The sequence below is a fragment of the Elephas maximus genome, chromosome X, assembly GCF_024166365.1.
Source record: "Elephas maximus indicus isolate mEleMax1 chromosome X, mEleMax1 primary haplotype, whole genome shotgun sequence".
Lineage (NCBI taxonomy): Eukaryota > Metazoa > Chordata > Mammalia > Proboscidea > Elephantidae > Elephas > Elephas maximus.
The window spans coordinates 136,556,476-136,573,531 of record NC_064846.1 but is presented as its reverse complement, the minus strand read 5'-3'; the positions used below and the strand labels follow the sequence as shown (position 1 = coordinate 136,573,531).

The 17,056-nt window shown below is 39.5% G+C and overlaps 1 protein-coding gene and 1 pseudogene across 1 annotated transcript in view; both read left to right on the top strand.

Annotated features, from left to right (window-relative positions):
* The window catches only part of OTC (ornithine transcarbamylase), a 78,211-nt gene that overhangs the window by 28,689 nt on the left and 32,466 nt on the right, over window positions 1–17,056 (top strand). Inside the window, exon 4 of the mRNA XM_049873452.1 lies at window positions 7,089–7,176. Within this exon, the coding sequence (XP_049729409.1) occupies window positions 7,089–7,176 (88 nt within the window). The remainder of the gene's footprint in view (window positions 1–7,088; window positions 7,177–17,056) is intronic.
* LOC126069463 (thymosin beta-4-like) lies at window positions 11,108–11,247 on the top strand (annotated as a pseudogene).

Below are 17,056 nucleotides of genomic sequence, written 5' to 3'. Positions count from 1 at the left end.
TCTGTGAGGAAATGAAAGAGCAAAATAAGATTTATTTTCCAAAACAGAAATTAAGAAATTAACAGAACAAAACCTTTGTCTAAAAATATCTGATATAAAAGCACAAACGAATAGAACAGATGCAAGCAGACATCTCTGGATTAAGGGCAAAGACAGAGCGTAGCCTCATTCCTCTGCTCCCCTCCCCTCAGCAATGACAGCTTCTGGGTGGCTTTTCAGAACCTCTGATGCCTTCCTGAAGCACTTCTTGCCATCTAGGTCTGATAAACTGGTGAACGTTTGACCAGTTTGGACTGGGGTCTGAGGCTTCTTTTTTGTCAGTAACCAGAATTGCGGAGGCAATTTCTTCCCAGAGGCAATGTTCCCCATTTTATCTCTTTCAAGATAGCTGGAAGTCTTGGACTCCTGTTTGTTAACATTCTCAGTGATGCCTCTTCCTAACCCCACCTCAGAAGCCCAGGCTCTCTGTGAATCTTGTTTACAGTATAAAGAAGGAAATGGAAGGGCAACAGACTAATCCTGGGTTATTAGAGCAGAATGAGTTCTAGTCAAAGAAAGAGTGTAACTTGAGGCAGACCTACCAGGAGGTCTTACACTTTGTTTGAAATCTTCCTCCATATCCCCAACCCTTAATGGAACTCACCCCTGTAGGGACATAGCAGGTGCACAATAAATACTTTCTTAATAAATGTGCAGTATGCATGTTTGTTTGGCTGACTTTCCCTGATTATAAACCAATTAAGTGCTCAAGAGTGAGTATATGCATCACTAAACTCCATTAGCTCACTTTACAGGTAACAGAAATTTCTATTCTTCCTGTTAACAAAATAAAGAGATATTTGCAAGTGAAAAGAATGGGGTCTCTCTCCAGAGTCAAAAAATTCTGCTTTGTTCACTGAACAAGTATTTATTGAACACTTACTATGCATCAGTCATTATTCTAGGTGCTTGGGATTAGTACGACAGTGAACAAAAGAAAGGAAATCCCTGCCCTCATGGAGCATATATTTTAGCTGGGGACACAGAGAATAAACATAATAAGTAAGTCAATGGTATAGTATGTTGAAAGGTTGTAAGTGCTGTCAACAAGGAGAATGTGTGTGGAGCTGAGGGAGAAGTCTATAAGCTGTTACTGGGAATTTGGCTTCTACGCTGAGTGAAATGGGGCACCACTGGAGAATTTTGAGCAAAGAAGGGACATGATCAGACTTGCATTTTATAAAGATTTCTTTGACTGCTCTGTTGAGAATATTCCACAGGGGAGTGGAAGGAGGGAGACAAGATAGAAGCAGTGAAACCTGCCAATAGGCAACTGCGTTACTCAGGTGATAGAGGCTGGGACCAGGGTGGTAGCAGTGGAAGGGGTGAGAGGGACAGATGTGGATATGTTTGGAAGGGAGAGTCAACAAGATTCCTGATGTACTGGGTAAGAGAAAGAGAGACATCAAAGGTAGCCTCAAGGTTTCTGGTCTGAGCAACTGCGAAGGCTTCAGATGGAGTAGGTTGGAGGGGAAGATCAGAAGTTCAGTTTTGGACATAATGAGTTTGAGATGTCTATTAGACATAGAAGTGGAGATGCTGAAAAGACAGTTGGATAGGAGTCTGGAGTTTGGGAGTGTGAGAGATCTGGCCTAGATATATTTGGGAGTCACCAGCAAATAGATGGTATTTAAGCCCATGGAACAGGATACAATTATGAAGGCAGTAAATATAGATGGAGAGAAGATGACCAAAAACTGACCCTGGGGCACACCAACATTTTCAGGTCAAAGAGAAGAGGAGCAATCAGCAATGGGGACTGAGAAGGAACAACTACCAAGGTAGATGTTAAAGCAAAGAGGTGTGGTGTCCTGGATGTTGTGTGAAGAAAATTTGTCTAGGAGAAGGTAGTGATCAACTTTGTTAAATTCTGCTAAGAAGGATGAGGACTACAAAATGGCCGTGAGATGTAGCAACATGAAGGTCATTGGTAACTTTGGCGAGAGGACTTTTGGTGTGTGGGGGGCAAAGCCTTATGGGGATAGGTTTGAGGGAAATGAGAAGAGAGGAACTGGAGAGAGAAAGAATAATAAACAGTATTGCTACAAACGGGAGCAAAGAGATGAAAGGATAGCTGGCAGGGGAGGTAGGGCTCAGAGAAAGTTTTTTTTTTTTTAAATGAATGAAAAAATGAGAAGAGTCTCTTCAAGATGTAGGTTATGTAGAGAAGAAAGGGAAAAATTACCAGAGCAATATCCTTGAGTAGGCAGAAAGGGATGGCCTCTAGTATATGAGAGGAAAATATGAGAGGAGGTACTGGCATTGCATATGGTGTGGAAAGTTAATCTATGCTTCACAGGCAGCAGGAAGACAGAGTATATTTTTTTTTTATAGATAGCTGGCAGGTACGTAGATGTGATGATGGAGTCTGGAAGTTCTCTTCTGATTGCTGTAGTTTTCGCAGCGAGGTAGGAAGCAAGGTAATCAGTTGAGTACTGGCTCTATTTTCAAAATATGTCAAAAATTCAACTACTTTTTCACAACTTCAGCTGCTTTCACAGTGGTCCCAACTATCAACTCCCACCTGGATTTTTGCAACAGTCCCCTAATTGTCTCTCCGCTTCTGCCCTACTACAGATGTCCTGTTAAAACGTAAGTCCATTCATGTCACTCCTGTGGGCCAATCTTCCAATGGCTTCCCATTTTATTCAGAAAAAAGTGAAAGTTGTTGCTTCCTCCCTACCTTCCCTCTGCAATTTACCTCCTACCACTTTCCTCCTCACACTTTCTGCACCAGCCACACCAGCCTTCTTGTTGTCCCTTGAACCCACCAAGCATGTCCCTCCCTCAGGACCTTTACATATGTTCTTTCCACTGTCCAGCATGTTCTTCATCGCTCACTCATGTACCTTCTTCAGATCTTTACTTAAATGCCATGCAATTATGGGTCTTCCCTATCCATGCAATTTAAAATTACAACTCCTATTCCTTATATTCCCTACCCCCTTCCCTGCTTTCTCTTATAGCACGTATTAGCATCTAATGTACAATATTTTTACTCATTTAGTTTATTATCTATATCCACTAGAATGTAAGGTCCATGCAGGTAGAGACTTGTATCTTATTTACAGTGTTCTCCCCAATGCCTAGAACAGTGCCAGGCACATATTTGTAGAATGAATGAATGAACTTGAGAATCATGCTGTCAGATCCGAACCTGTTGTAGTTACTCCACGGAGTCAGGATGGACTACTCCCCCTCCACCCCAAATCTGGATCAACCATTGAAACTGATGTTAACACACATGCTCACAGAGGATAGTAAAAGGTTTATTACTGACATAATGAAGCTTTCTAGGGAGAGCAGGCCTGGTACCCAAGCTGTTCTGAACATGTCTTTTTTTTTTTTTTTTTTTTGGTACTTTAGATGAAGGTTTACAAAACAAACTACTTTAGATGAAGGTTTACAAAACAAACTAGTTTCTCATTAAATAATTAGTACACATATTGTTTTATGACTTCAGTTAACAACCCCATGACATGTCAATACTCTCCTTTCTAAACCTTGGGTTCCCTATCACCAGCTTTCCTATCCCCTCCTGCCTTCTAGTCCTTGCCCCTGGGCTGTTGTGTCCCTTTAGTCTCATTTTGTTTTATGGGCCTGTCTAATCTTTGGCTGAAGGGTGAACCTGAGCTAAAAGGGTGTCTGGGGGCCATACTCTCCGGGTTTCTCCAGTCTCTGCCAAGCCAATAAGTCTGGTCTTTTTTTGTGAGTTAGAATTTTGTTCTACCTTTTTTTCCAACTCTTCCCAGCATCCTCTATTGTGATACCTGTCAGAACAGTCAGTGGTGGCAGCTGGGCACCATCTAGCTGTACTGGACTAAGTCTCTGGTGCAGGCCATGGTAGATGTGGTCCATTAGTCCTTTGGACTAATCTTTCCCTTGCATCTTCAGTTTTCTTCATTCTCCCTTGCTCCTGAAGGGGTAAGACCAGTGGAGTATCTTAGGTGGCTGCTCATAGGCTTTTAAGACCCCAGACGCTACTCACCAAAGTAGAGTGTAGAATTTTGGTCTGAACATATCCTGAGAGAGCAGGGAAATGAGACAGGCTTGGGGTTTTATTGTAGTTAGAGGGTGGGACTGGGGTGAGGGTTCCCACACAAGGGCCAGAACTTGTATGGTTTGACACTCCTACTGATGCCAAAGGAAGACTTTCTTATCAGCTTGCCCAGATGTAAAGCAGAAGGGGAAGGGGGAATGATAGGCTTAAAAGCTATCAGCAGTCACACGTCAAAAATGGAGTCAGACTCTTTATTACAGGACCCATAGCAAGTAGGACTGTTTGAGTGTTGCATAGTAAGAGATTTTCTATGATTCTGCCTGGAACCAAGAACGTCATATCTGCAAGGGATTTTAGGGCTCTAGGAAAATTGCCTTATTTTCCAGATGAAGAAGACTGAGTCCAGTTCTAACACCTTACCCTGTCTCTATAGATCACAATGTAAGCTGGCACAAGGGCTGGCTCCCCTATGGCAAGGCCTGGGACTACAGGGACTTAAAAATAATCTTGTACAACTTTTAAGACCCTTTGACTCTTAGAATCCCTGTCTAAAATGGTGATAATAATATTTACTGTCTACTTTGTCAGGGTGAGGGTTTCAATGGAAGAATGTTTATAAAGTGCCGGCACATGGTAGTGCTTTGTGAATTGTCGTTGTTAGAGTCAGAACACGGCGGCCTCTAGCTAGAAACCATTTGGTCTGGGCATACTTAAGGGGACAATTTGAAGTATAAATTAGGCAGAATACAATGATTTCTTTTTACGCAGTAGCAGAAATGAGGACTATCGTTTCACTGTGGGGTTTTTGAGGTTTACTTTTTATGATGAAAGTTTTCAAATAAACAGAAAAATAGAAATATTATTACAGTATAGCAGCATCTCAATACCCCTTAACATCGATCTAACATGTTAATATGTTGCTGTCTTAGTTATCTAGTGCTGCTATAGCAGAAATACCACAAGTGGTGGCTTTAACAAAGAGAAATTTATCCTCTCACAGTCTAGGAGGCTAGAAGTCCACTCCTAGAGTGCTAGCTCTAGGAGAAGCTTTCTCTCTTTGTCAGTTCTGGAGGAAGGTCCTTGTCCTCAATCTTCCCTTGGTCTAGGAGTTTCCCTATGCAGGAACCTCAGGTCCAAAGGATGCACTCTGCTCTTGGCGCTGCTTTCTTGGTGGTATGATGTTCCCATGTCTCTCTGCTTGCTTCTCTCTTTTATACCTCAAAAGAGATTGACTTAAGACACAACCTAATCTTGTAGATTGAGTCCTGCCTCATTAACATAACTGCTGCTAATCATCGCACCTCATTAACATCATAGAGATAGGATTTACAACACATGGGAAAATCACACCAGATGACAAAATGGTGGACAGTCACATAACTTTGGGAAACAAGGCCTAGCCAAGTTGACACACATTTTTGGGTAACACAATTCAATCCCCATAACAGTTGCCTTCTTTGATTCATCTATATATTTTTGTTGCTGAAATATTTTAAAGTAAATTAAATCTCTAATGACATTTTATTTCTAAATATACCAGTATGCATCATTAAAAACAATAAGGATATTTTCCTATTAGCTATGATATCATGACCACACCTATAAATATATAATTTCTTAATATCATTTAATGCCTTCCATGTTCAAATGGTGTCATTCAAATTGTGTTAAGGCTTTGGTAGGATGTTTCAGGAGACCATAGGTCCAATTCTCCTTCATGGGTGTGAAACTCCTTGCCCCCCAATTCACCATGCAATTAACAGATTCCTCTTTTATCATGGAAAACAGATGGGATTAACAAATTATGAATATGGTACATTTCCCAAAAGATAAATCAGGCATATTACATTAAGGAGGAAAAAAGTAATATTTTCTAAATTCCTCAGACAAGTCTCTACTAGGTAAGCTTATTTGCCTTTTCATTATGTATTACAGAAAGCCTGCCCACTGAACCACCTCAAATGAGATGGTAAAGTGCTGATTAGATATCACCACTGCCCATAACTTTGCCCCAGGGTTCTTCTTATGCCCACAGAGTTTAGCTGTGGTTTGGGGCAGACGCATCTGTGTGTCAGCCTCCTCAGACCAGTGGAACATGCTGTGAGCGTGGGACAGGAGCCACTCTCATCTGCTCAAGGATTTGCAATAATCTCACATTCCAATGATGTGTGGAAATGGTAATATGTCAGTGATACTTACTTTAGTCTTGGTTGGAGCATTAAAAAAAAATTAGGATAATCCTTTGACTTTTGCTGACTCTTAGTGACCTGAAACCTCCATCTCAATGCTTATTTTACTTTCAAACTTTGTAATTAAGGTATAATTTACATATTGTAAAATGTACAGCTCTTAAGCATACAGTTCAGTGTTGACAAATGTATATACCCATGTAACCCACAGCCCTTATCAAGGTTGAAAACATTTCCATTATCCCAGAAATTTTCCTAATGCCCCTTCTGAGCCAGTCTCCCTTTCCTGAAGCAACCACTGTTTTGATCTGCCAATCTAGGTTGGTTTTGCCTGTTCTAGAACTTCATATAATTGGAATCAAACTGTATGTACTCTTTTGTATCTAACTTCTTTTGTTCAGCATAATGTCTGTAAAATTTACCCATGTTGTTGCCTGTATTAGTATTGGTTCCTTCTTATTGCTGCCTAGTATTCCACTTTATCCATGAATCCATGATATTCCATATTCTTACTGCAGTTTTTCCATGCCCCTGGATGTACATCATAGTATATTTTTTAAAAAGCCAAGCATAGCTCCCAAAAGGGAGCAACATTCCATCCCTTCATCGCCAGATTCTGAACAAGAGAGTAGCGGAATGGGCACACACCTGAAGGACGGCTGAGTGCTTGTGCACAAAATTTCATCTACTTCCCTCAATTCCACATTTTGCTTTGCCTGGGAATTCCCTTTCAGAGAGGTGGGACAGCTTTAAAGATTTTGATTTTTTTTCAATCGAGATAGTGCCAATTCCTCGTAATTTTGTTTCCCACTTTAGGCCTTTTTTCAAAATACTTCATTTTTCTTTTTCTTTCATTGCAGGCTTTGCACTTCTGGGAGGACACCCTTGTTTTCTTACCACACAAGATATTCATTTGGGTGTAAATGAAAGCCTCACTGACACAGCCCGGTTTGTAAATCTTTTCTTCTCTCCAAAACTTATTTCAGAATCTGATGGATAAATTTCAAAAAGAAAGCATGCTTATCTTTAAATAATGGTTTTCCCTCTCAGTGCCCTTTGTACCCTTCTCGCATCCCCCTCTTTCTCTCTTTACCTAATACTCTGAATGTCTCTCCCTCAGCTTCTAGCCTCTTTCCATGGGTTAAAATAATTTTTTTTTTTACTTAGCAACTTAAAGCATCAGTTCCAAATCTAATACTCAGAGTTTCTTACCTGGGCAAGGTTCTATTGTAAAATTTTGAATTTAGAGGAACTTGGATATGCCCAAGCGTAAGTTACATTTTATACTCGAGCTAATGGAGGTCCAGGGAAATTGACTTGTTCAATAGCTCGTAACTAGTTAATATCAGAATATGTAATATATTAACAGCCAACATTTATGGTGCACTTATTATATTGCAGACAGCATTCTAAGTGCTTTACTCATTTAATCCTTCTAACAACCCAAGCAGTTTGACATAAAGAGGTGAAACAACTTAGTCAGGGACATCTTAACAGCTATAACACAAAATCTCAAAATGTCTGCGACGTAACACAGTGCCGATGTTCCTGATTGGTGAGAGAGAAAGATAGATTTGTATGGTTGTCCAGGGACTCTGGCTGAGAGTGGCTCTGCCATCTTTAGCACGTGGCCTCTCAGGTCACCCTGGGTGTCCTCATCCAGTCAGGAGCTAGGAGAAGAGAGCATGGAAAAGGCATACCTGCTTCAAAGCCATCTTAGCAGGGGAGTGGCACACATCACATCTACTCACATTTCATTGCCAAGAACTGTCACTCACTCGTTGCTAGTTGAAAGACGAGGTAGGAAAAGGCTCTTAACCACTATACTATGTTGCTATGAGTTGGAACCGACTGATTGGTACCTAACAACAACAATATGAACATAGGACCCCTGACTCCCCATGTAATCAATGCTCTCACCATTATGAGACATCTGGATGAAAAACTCAGAACAAATGTCTTTGTTAAATATTTTGCCCTCAATAGGGAAAGCCAATGATTTTTTTTTTCTGAAAATGCTATGCCATAAAGTAATTCCTTGCAGACACTGTCGGCTTTTTATAACAGCCACCCCAGCATGTATTAAAGTATCCACCTCATTTGATTTGCTGAAAAGATTTCAAATAACTTGTCTTTAAACCTTTTAGTTATGGTATTTCAAATGAGGCAATGTTGGTATTAAGAAAAAGTGTTGTGTTCGTTTTCTGGATGCAAAGGATAAAAAGAATAAACATACATGAGCTTTTCTTCCAAATGTGTTGCCACTGACTGGGATTATTGTATCTGTCTAATAATTCTGCCTGCATAAAAGTGAAATCTACTTTATTCAAGAGCAAATATTACAAAGCTAGCTAAGGGATGAAGCTAGGATACAACCAGGAGAGGAGGCTCAGTGGGCATCCTCCACATAGGACCAGGTGAATGATGGTAAATGAGTCATGTGTGAGCTAGTGGTTGGAAAAGGGTTCATCCAGTTGGAGCATTCAAGGAAGAGTTACGGAGTATGGACTGGCAGCTAGAAAGAGATCGAGGCCCAAAAATCAGCGGAGTGGACAAGACCCTAACGAAAGAGACAAATAGCTAAACATCGGTTAAAAGCTGAGGATGAATATAAACAAGTTCTACAAGTTCTTTTCTGTGCTTGCTCTCCAGGCAATAATTCCCACTCCAAGTCCTTACTTAGAGGAGCTCTACACAGATCCTGAGCGGAAAAAATATGCTCACGAATTCCAGCATGACTAGGAACTTTTGAGTCCATATAATTTGTTTCGCTGCTACATGGATATATGGATACACATGATTAGATCCATATAATTCCTTCCAATCATTCCATCTTTCCATTTCATCCCAAAGACTCTGAATGAAAATAATAGCTACTCCTTAAAGATTGTCTACCATGGGCCTCTTATGTTATTATCTCCAAATTTTTGCAAAAACTTTGCAAGGTAAATATTATTGGCCTAGTTTTATACATAAGAAAACTGTGGCTCAGAGAAGTATCAAAGGTTAGCAGATGATTGAGTCAGGATTTAAATCTTTTTTTTTTTAATGGCCATGTTGTTTTGACTATATCCTACTGCTTCTTCTATACAGTCCACGAGAGAGGCAGAGAAATAAGTCAGAGAAAGCATTAGCTTGTGTGTCACGAGGTCTCCAAGACCACCCATAGGTTCAATGACTCAGTAGAAGAACTCACAGGACTCAGCATATACTGATACTCGTACTCATGGTCATGATTTATTACAGAGAATGGATATCAAGTAAAAAAGCTAAGGGAAAACGTGCCTGTGGTGAAGTCTGTGGGAACTAGGTGAACACTTCCAGAATTCACTCCCCGTGGAGTCACACAGGACATTGGCATGTGTGAAATGTTGCCAACTCAGTGCTTGAGTTTCAAATGAGCAATAAATAAATAAATAAATAAATAAAACAACCCCCAAATACAAGGTTTTTTGGTGGGGGAGCTGATCACGTATCACCCTCTGCCTGGCACATACCAAATTCCAGGCTCCCAGTAGGAAAGCAGGTGCTCAGCATAAACCATATTGTTTGCACAATATTGTTTATGGCACACTGAGCCATTCTGATCACTTCTGGGAATGGTGGGAACCCTATTAAAATTCATGGTCCCAGATGCTATCCAAGGGCCAAGTCTGGCAAGCAAGTCTCTCAAAGGATAGCAGTCAGGCCTGCTGTATTAATTCTTTAGAATTCAGGAGACTTGATAAAATGAGGACAAACTGATCCTTAGTTTGCTTCAACTCTATACTCTCAAATGCATGCAGATTTATTATATATAAAGTAGTAATCCTTAAACAGAGGTATATCCCAATGTAAACTGTATATGGACCTATGCAGAGTAATTTGGATGGAGATAGAGATGGGAGGTAAAGAGATTAAAAATTATAGGAGTTATAAAACTTAGTATAAGAATTATATTGGGAAACTTGTTAAAAATGAAGAATCCTGGACCCCACATTCAGAAATTCTAGTTCTGCAGGTCTCTCATGGTGCCTTTCGTGTGCCATCAAGTCAATTCCAATTCATAGCGACCCTATATGACAGAGTAGAACTTCCCTATAGGGTTTCCTAAACTGTGATTTTTATGGGAGCAGATTGCCAGCTCTTCTCTCCTGAGGAGCCACTGGGTGGGTTTGAGCTGACAGCCTTTCAGTTAGCAACCAAGCGCTTAACCATTGCACCAACAGGGCTACTGGGAATCTATATTTCAGTAAACTTCCCAAGTGATTCTGGTGCAAGGGTGAGAGGACCACACTTCGAGAGAACCTGAGTTAACAGGTTATGTGGGCATCCTGGGCTGTTGTGCTATGAATCTAGGCAAGTGTGGTATTGAAGGGAACGGCAAAGAAAAGATGGCTAATGAGGGATTTATACGGATTTATGACAATTGATTGTGAAGAGCGAATTGACAGTCAAGATAAAAGTGATTCCAGATTTATTATACACATACACAAAGAAACGGGTAAATGAAAGGGGTTTCTTCTTTGGGAGAAGCCGATTGATAGATTAGGTATTGGACATATTTCATTAAAGGCTGAACTTCCAAGTGCAGATGTCCACAAGCCACTGAAGATAAAGACTAAGGACCTTGGGTGAAGTTGAGAACTTGAAAAATATAAGCTCAATGGTTTAAAAAAATAATAAAATAAAGATCTCCACAGTCTCTTTGTGGGAGAACTGCAAGGGGTTGAACCTTGAAGACAGGAACAGTTAGAGAGGAGCAGGAGGAGAACCTCGGGATACAAGAGAATAAAGATAGTGCAATATAAGAAGAGGCTGAGATGGGAGATGTGGGATGTCAGGGAGGAGGGGGAGAGCAGCGACTCTGAAAATCTGACTTTCTCCTGTGTACTGAATTACTGTGTCTGCCAAAATCTCTGACAAACAAGATATGGCTGAGATTCAGAAATTCAATAAGCGTAAATTGAAGAAGACAAGAGAAATTCACTGCCTTCCATGGAAGCAATTGACCAGGGGAAGCAAGGAGGTGAATCTTAATATCTACCCTGTTGATACGTACCGTACAATCCATAGCACTTACCTTCTTAGCTTTTTTGTAGAAGTTTAACTTTGTAAGATGCAATGAGATTGGATAACATTTAAATGATGGCACTACCCTTTCAAATCAAGAGACTAGTGCACACCTGACACCGATTGAAGATGTTGCCTTTTCATCTGCCTGTATGGCTGCTTTGGGGACCTGGTGGAATTAAAAGTGGTTGCAGGTTGGTGAAAGAAGAACCTAAGGGAGAATAAAGTAAATGTAGAAACAGGGAAAAAAGGAAAGAGGGAAACTGGAGCCTGAAAGTTGTTAAATGCATCTATCACAGTGTCACTTATTTGTTCAAATGATTTAATTATTCATTTTTTTCAAAATGTTTATCAAATGCCTAGTTTTTCTCCAAGTATTGATTAAGCACTGAACACAGTGTTAAGGCAGACAAGATCCTGTTCCAGTAGAAATCATATTCTAGAGGGGAGAGGCATTCACTAAACAAATAAGTAAAGCATGAAAATTACAATAAGTACTATGATGAAGCTAAAGCAGGATGAGCTGTTGGTGGGGATGGGAGCTACTTCAGACTGGGTGAGGGTCAGGGAAAGCCTCTCTGATCAGGTGACACTGAAGTTGAGAAGTCAATGAAAAGACCAAGGCAGGCACGCAAGGCCGTCAGAAGAACATCACAGGCAGAAGGAACTGTTGGTGCAAAAGCTTAAGGCAGGAACAAGCTCAATGTATTCAGGAGCAGAGGGAAAGCCAGCAGTACTCTGAAATATTCATATAAACATATTTTAAATCTGAAATTTAAAAAAAGTACCCTGATGGGTGGGTCCTCCATCTCAGCCACCAAAGAAAGAAAAAGGATAATCAGATCAAACAAGAAAAACTTAAACATTCAAAATAAAATGTATTGCTTTTGTAAAACCTGTTCACTGTAGAACATATTACAAGGGCGTATGAAATGTAAGAGGTGGGTATTATTTGATGACATTATAAAAGTTCAGTAGAGGGGTCAATGTGGTACCCAGTGTTAAAAAATATGCTTCTTCTGAAGAAAATGCCTCAGTTTCTCACTCACTTCAATGTGGCTTGTACAAACCATATGTACCTAAGAAGTTTCTCTTGCGATCACGTTGTTTACAATATGTTTTTAGGGACTGTCTGTTGTCTCCCAGTTCCTACCTTAGGAAAAGGTTGTATGTAAGCTCTCTTTATTCCCCAGTAGTTTGATTGTTTATTTATTCAAATTAATGACTTCATAATTTTTGTAAAATTATAAGTGGCTAAGAACCTGGCAATATGGCAAAGTATAAAGAAGAAAGTTAAAAATCACCCCAAATAGCACCACCCAGAAATAATAGAACTTCGTATCTTTCTAAGCTTAGGTAGGTAGATAGGTAATAGTTAAATGATAGGATAATTTTAAGAAGCTGTAAAATGGATCATTCTGTTACTTATTAATAAAGCATTTTATGTTAATTTTGCTTGAACTTGAGAGAGAGAAAGGAAGGAAGGAAGGAAGCAAAAAAGAGGAAGAAAAGGAAAGTGCCAGGGCTTACAGAGTTAAGTCCATAATAAGTGGTTCAAGTTATGTTAAATGAAAATAAAATTGAAGGAATTTTTTTTAACTTTACATTAATATTTCTTTATCCTATGAAAAAGAATATCATTATTTTAGGAAAATATCATTTCCTAAAAGATCCTTCTAAGATAAGAAACAAAATTATTATTTTAAGTTCTTTTAGAACATATATGTATTAATTTTAGAAAGTAGACGAACCATTTCTACATTTTCTTTCAGGTCAAAATTAGTAGATTAAATCCCCTCTACTGCAATTTTTTTTTTTTTTTTACTGCAATATTTAGTGTGGTTTCTTTTTTCTGGACTGAACCCTCTCTGAGACAGCAGTTGGTACATGAGTAGGGTTTACATCTTGCCCTCTGGCATGCATGTGCCTTATTAAGGCATCTATAGCACCAGGAAACCCTGGTGGCATAGTGGTTAAGTGCTACGGATGCAAACCAAAGGGCCGGCAGTTTGAATCTGCCAGGTGCTCCTTGGAAACTCTATGGGGCAGTTCTGCTCTGTCCTATAGGGTCGCTATACGGCACTGGTTTTTTTTTTTTTTATAGCACTTTGTACTTCCTCCTTATTGGGGCCTATCAATAGAAAAAAAAAAAATTTTGAGGTGTTTTTAATATAGGGAATTGGTTAATATAGGTGTTTGGGGCTTAAAAGGCAAAGAGAACACTGACGTAACCAGAGATTATAACTTCAGGAAGTAGCTGCCACCCCTAGAGTTGAAGGAAATGACAAAAAAGGTTGTATTTACTAAAACGTGGAAGCATGGAGGAGGGGCACATAGGTACCCTCTGCCTTGCATGTACCAAGATTCCAAACTCTCAGAAGGAAAGCAGGTGTTCAGCAAAAACCATACTGTTTGTGCAAACAATTTAGGCACATTATCATTTCTGGGAATGGTGGTAACTCTCCCCAAATCCAAGTTCCCAGACACCAACCAAGGGCCAACACTGCCAGCAGGCTTTCCAGAGAATAGCAGTCTCTACCTGCTATATTAACTCTTCTGTGGAACTGGGCTCTCATATGTCTTCTGGATTTTTCTAAATGTCTTTAACCTAGATTTACTCTAACTGGTGAGGGGATATATCCTACACCCATGGGAGAATTCTCTTGAGATCTGAATTGTTTTCTCAGTTCAGTGCAGATCCCTGGAGCCCAGTCTCCCATCAGACGGGATTAAGCCCATTACTCACTTCCCTCTTTTGAGAAATGTCTCTCAGCAACTATTTTCCACCCCCTTATATATTATATATCAGAAAGTGCAAAACATTTATTTTCTCACATTTTAGGAGGCCAGAAACCTGACTTCAGGGTGTGGCTCTAGGGGGAGGTCCTTCCTTGTCCCTTTCAGCTTCTAGTAGCTGCCAGCAATCCTTGTAGATGTGTCTGTCTCTGTCATCTGTCTTCCTCTTCTTGCTATGTATGTCTCTGTGTCCATTCTGGTCTTTTTATACCACAGAAGTGATTAGACTTAGAATCCACCCTACTTGGGCATGATCTAATTAACATAAAAAAAGAAAACCCTGTTTCCAAACAGGATTATATCCACAGGCATAGGGGTTAGGATTCCAATACCTATTTTGGGGAACACAATTCAATCCATAATGGGTATTTTCAGAGTTTGTAAATTCCTTGATGCCAGGCTGGGGATAAGAGCTGGATATTCTATTTATTTCCTTGCTCTGGCCTTGACTTTTATTTATTTATTTAATATTTTTATTGTGCTTTAAGTGAAAGTTTACAAATCAAGTCAGTCTCTCATATAAAAATTTATATACACCTTCCTATGTACTCCTAGTTGCGCTCCCTCTAATGAGACAGCATACTCCTCCTCTCCACCCTGTATTCCCTGTGTCCATTCAGCCTGCTTCTGTCCCCCTCGGCCTTCTCCTCTCCCCTCCAGACAGGAGCTGCCTGCATAGTCTCATCTGTCTACTTGAGCCAAGAAGCTCACTCCTCACCAGTATCACTTTCTGTCTTATAGTCCAGTCCAATCCCTGTCTGAAGAGTTGGCTTTGGGAATGGTTCCTGTCTTGGGCTAACAGAAGGTCTGGGAACCATGACCTCCGAGGTCATTCTAGTCTCAGCCAGACCATTAAGTCTGGTCTTTTTACAAGAATTTGGGGTCTGCATCCCACTGCTCTCCTGCTCCCTCAGGGATGTGGCCTTGACTTTTAGATGTGACACCTTATCATGACTCAGATCACTGAATCTTTAGAAGTTTAAAATCAGGTGGAACTTAGAAATGGGATATTATCACCCAGTTTCAAGGCTTTCTGTTTCTTCCATATAATGACAGCTGTTCATGCCTAATGCTCTGAGTGTACTATATTGAAAGGTACATAATAGCTTCACAGTCATTTTCACTTTAATACAGTGCTCAGTAATGCAGTTTCAGGAACCATGTGTATGGAAGGCTCCAGATAAAACCAAATAATGTAAAGTTGTTCACTCTAATTACTTTCCCTATAGATGTAATTTACTTATGGTAGTGATTGCTAAGTGTGTTCTGCTAATGTAAAACTAGTTGAAAGGAAAAGCAACGTGAACTACATATCCACAGGCCCCTGCAGCAACCTGGAAGGGTTTCCACTCATTGTCGTTCTGATACCTCAAATAATGGAAGTTATACGGGGACTTGTGGATGAGACACACAGTCCTGAAGAGAAGGAGTGAATCGTTGTCATGTTGAAAGAGATGTTTGAAAAAGCTGTAATACTGGTCTTAAGGTATTTATACCAATGATATTAAGACCAGAAAAGCTAATCTCACATAGGTTTCTTAGTAAAATGTTTTAAAATATTGATATCTAAAAGCGAAATATGTGGTAGAACTGTTAACCTAGAAATGTAGCTTGTTAATAAGATAAAATGATACAAAAGTGAGGTTGTAGCCACAGGACAACACTGATTGCTCAGACACATCTATGTTCAGGGTGGATCTTTATCACTTGTTAAGATGTCTTAAAAACAAAAAAGCAAACAAAAAGATTGCCATCGAGTCAATTCTGACTCAAAGCTACCCTATAAGACAGAGCAGAACTGCCCTGTAGGGTTTCCAAGGAGCGCCTGGTAGATTCGAACTGCTGACTTTTTGGTTAGCAGACATAGTTCTTAACCACTGCACCACCAGGGTAAAGATGTCTAGGCCCATGATAATAGCTTATTTCATTTTGCAGTGTGGAATAGTTCTTTTGTTAGCCCTACTGTCTTGGGGAATAATGAATGCTAAGTGGGTTAAGTAGCATTTTCAGGGAGATTGAGTTTTTGACTGCAACATGGAACCTTCACTGCTTTTTTCTGGTTCCTATGAAGATTTGAAACATAGAAACGTCAGGAAAAACTCAGATTTGAGTAGATCAATGATGGCAGAGATAATTTTAGGGGAAAAAGAATGCTATTTTACAGTTACTCTAAATTTTAAGGATGTTTTTGACCATAATATTGCTTAGTTTTCTTACTGCTATTAGAAGTAAATTGTTTCAAAGTAGGTTTTGTTGGTGTGTGGGGATAGTGGAAAAGAACTGAATTTTGATGCTTACAGCACTCAATTGGTGTGTGCATTCATATCAAAATCTGCTTACCTCTTTATGAAGGAGGCTTGCTCTCTTTACACCTCAGTTTATTTAATGTGAGGCAAGTTGAAAGACAGTACTATTAGTAGGTGATTCTGTGGTGTCATGAAATTTAAAATAACTCTGGAAAAAGAATTAGTCACTATTAAGCAAGAATGACATCTCTTCGGTTTTTATTATCAATGTAGGCCTGGCAATACCTGACCAAAAATGAGAAAAACGATACCCTTAACCATTTGTAATTTCTAATATTTCTCTGAAAGGTCATTTTTGGGGCAATGAAAGTTACATGTCCAATCTCATTTCAGAATAAAACCTAGCATCTTCAAAAATTCTGCACTGTTTGCTGGCAGATAAAAGTAAGAAATATTGTGGAAAAGTGATTCCTTTTAGAGGATTACTGTTTTCAGTGTTGGTTTTAGTTATCTACGCCTGCCTGTAAAGAACAAAAGATGGTTTTTAAATACTGCTTGTGGAATGTGTTTTCAAAGATTGATTCTAGAACCTTTGTATATTTGATAGTATTTCTAACTTTCATTTCTTAACTGTTTGTAGTTAATGTTCATGTTCTGCTACGCAATCATTTATATGCACGTTTCTTTTTTTTCTTTAATTTCTTTTTTTTTTAGATTTTCCTGGATGTATAGTT